The 3,175-nt window shown below is 38.0% G+C and overlaps 1 protein-coding gene across 1 annotated transcript; it reads left to right on the forward strand.

Annotated features, from left to right (window-relative positions):
• Positions 1 to 6: 6 nt before the first annotated feature.
• On the forward strand, positions 7 to 3,175 carry LOC132167589 (stem-specific protein TSJT1-like; the record flags this gene model as incomplete). The annotated part of the gene is made up of 5 exons (XM_059578599.1): positions 7 to 35; positions 2,120 to 2,360; positions 2,470 to 2,590; positions 2,695 to 2,804; positions 2,905 to 3,175. Coding segments are annotated over 5 exons (537 nt in total), but the record flags the coding sequence as incomplete, so codon positions are not given.

A 3,175-nucleotide genomic window follows, 5' to 3' on the forward strand; every position in this document is an offset into this window, starting at 1 on the left:
TACACTCACCACAAAGAGTCGCCGTTACTGCCCAGGTAAATGAAAAAGAAGAAAAAGAAACCGTCGATATTCGTTTTGTGCTAGATCACGGGGGAACCGTATTCTGATTGGTAGAAATGGACAATTAATTGCTCCTCAACACTTAAAATTCAGATTATTGATGACTTAATTAGTATTGTTAGAGTGGATCATGATTTTGAAACACCATAGTCTGCCTGCTCTGATTTATGTCACCATTTTTATCAATAATCTTCACAATTTATATATGCTATTAATCTTGTTGTGTTCAGAAAAACTAGCGACATAAACATGGTTTTACAAAATCGTGGTCCATCTTAACAAATATAACCAAGTAATGAAAATAATCTTACACCGTCTTTTGATCGGTGATGGGGACGGCAGTCTGAAAGCAGAGTGTGGCGATCGGAGGACCGGGAACATTTGATCAACAAAAAGATCAAATGTTTAACTAGTACTGCAAAAATTGATCTATGGGTCGCTATTTGTGTTTCGTGTTGTTTAGATTTATTTATTATTATTATTTTTTTACGTGGAAGAGGATGGTGGGATTCGAGTTAGAGATCTCGTGGTTTCAGCCGATTAAGTTTCTTAAGAACATATTTAATTTTTAATTTTATGAATGATTCATGTAAATTTATAGGTTGTCTAAAAAATTATTAGGCTAAATTTAAATTGTGTCTAATAATGGACATAAAATTATATAAATTAAACGTAATTTATTTAATTAATCAATTAATTTCCTCGATACCTTATAATTTAATTTCGTATGAAATTTATATAGAATTCAGGTCAAATACCATACTTTTATTACAACTTCTCAGATCGAACTTTGCAGAGAAAGACGATATCTCCACCCTCCACGTCCGTAGCTCACTTGACGTGGAGGGTGAAGATATCCAATGGTCATGATTTTTAGATCATATTGGTTGATGAGCGAGCGGTGATTCTTGAGGGATGGGTCCACCATGGACAAGTATATTTTGGCATTTAGTAGGTGGAGATAGGTTTGTCCGTGCTTGGCACGTGGCTACAGAGATTCGCTGTCTTGAAGTACAGAGTATGCTTTCGTGAGCCTCAGCCCCACGCGTGTTTGACTTGGCGGAAATTAAGTTATAGCCAATACGTGGACGGTAGGATGATGGTTAACGTTAATTGACATTTAATGTGGATGACTTGTGGTCGTGGAGGACCGACTGGTCCGACCACCATTTGAAGAAACCTGAAAGTTGACAGTTGGGTTGGTCGATTTGGCATACGTTAAAAGTAACCAAAGAAAAATAAATAAATATTTCTTTGGTAGATTGTGATAATGATTTTAAATTTTTTTTTTTTCTTTCGATTTTGATTTGAGCTAAAATTGAAAGTATTTTTTAGTAAAATTTACGTTTAAAAAGTGTGGTGTGTGTAGAATTGTTTATTTTTTTAAAAAAATGTAAAACCATTATCAAACGAACAATTTTTAAAAAAAAGTTGCAATATTATAGGTATTAAAATTGTTTCGTAAATAATGAGAACTAAAGTCTTCTTTGAGTTTTTCTAATTTTAATGTAGTTTTTAAAATCATTAATTGATTAAAATTTAATAATAATCACATTTAATTCAATCGCGTTTTTAAGAACATATCATATGTTTATAGGAGATATATACCTGAGATATATTTACATGAGATATATTTACTCAAAACAATAGGACTATTTTTGATTGTATATGGGCAATTTCAGTCAGTAGTGGTCACAGCCACGATTTTATGAAGTGGGTACAAGAGAGCTACAAGTCACAACCACCATTTCTCGATAATTGATGCGAGAGCAAAGGTTAATTATTCGTGGGTCCATTTATTGTGTGTGGATGTCTCTTTTTTCGTCTCTCTTTTTTGGAATTTCGATACTGGCCACACCGCCATGCCGTAGTTACGCTTTTGGACCTTTAGACCGGATAAGGTAGGTGGGATTAGGATAAGGATTACATAACTTTAGGCGGGGGGGGGGGGGGGGGCCCTGGGGGGGGCCCAACGGGGTAAGTGATAGGTCGTTTAGCGAACTTAATTGAAAATCTAAACAAAAAGACAAAAAAAGTCTTAATTGGTGGGAATTTGCAGGTCGTTTGCCGTGAAGGATGAGATATTCTGCTTGTTCGAGGGGGCGCTCGACAACTTGGGAAGTTTAAGGCAGCAATATGGTCTAGCCAAGTCTGCGAACGAGGTGATTTTGGTGATCGAGGCGTACAAGGCGCTTCGTGATCGCGCTCCGTATCCTCCCAACCATGTTGTCGGCCACCTCAGCGGGAATTTCGCTTTCGTCGTCTTTGACAAGTCTACCTCAACCCTCTTCGTTGCTTCTGTAAGTTAATCACTCCACCCACCACCCACCAAAACGCCTTGCTGAAGCTAATTTAGCTAGCTTTGATTTGGTTAATTAATTGGGTGTATATATGTAATTGTGACAACAGGACCAATATGGTAAGGTTCCTCTGTATTGGGGAATCACTGCTGACGGATATGTCGCCTTCGCTAACGATGCAGATTTGCTTAAAGGTGCTTGTGGCAAGTCACTTGCTTCTTTCCCTCAAGGTGGGTGAAATTAATGAAACAACATTGATTAGGTGCCTCATCAATTATCATTGTTATTTACTTCACTTTGTTGACAATTCTGCACGCCATGGATTCTTCTGTAGGGTGTTTCTTCTCCACAGCAGTAGGAGGACTGAGGAGCTACGAGAATCCTAAGCATAAGATCACTGCGGTGCCTGCTGCTGATGAAGAGATCTGGGGTGCAACATTCAAGGTACAAATTTCTGGAATTCACGCCACCCACATATTATAATTAACTTTCTGTTGTATTGGTTTGACAATTTGGTGTGGTGTGGGGGCGGGTGAAATTTCAGGTGGAAGGGTCAGCAGTTTTTGCAGCCACAGAGTAGAAGACTGCTTGAATGGTGGACGGACATAATCTATATATACTTGTGGGATGGAGATGGAGAGGTTTTTATATGGCAAGGGTATGCATGCATGATGGGCCATGTAAATACCTGAATGAGTGAGAGATCGTGTCTGTTGGTAGACTCTGTTTTTATGTGTAGTTAGCCTTCGCTCTAAGCTTCAACCAATGTACAGCTTCCCTTTCTAGTGTAATAAAACAAGGTTTAAGGATTTCAA

This window comes from Corylus avellana, chromosome ca1, assembly GCF_901000735.1.
Source record: "Corylus avellana chromosome ca1, CavTom2PMs-1.0".
NCBI classification, from domain to species: Eukaryota; Viridiplantae; Streptophyta; class Magnoliopsida; order Fagales; family Betulaceae; genus Corylus; species Corylus avellana.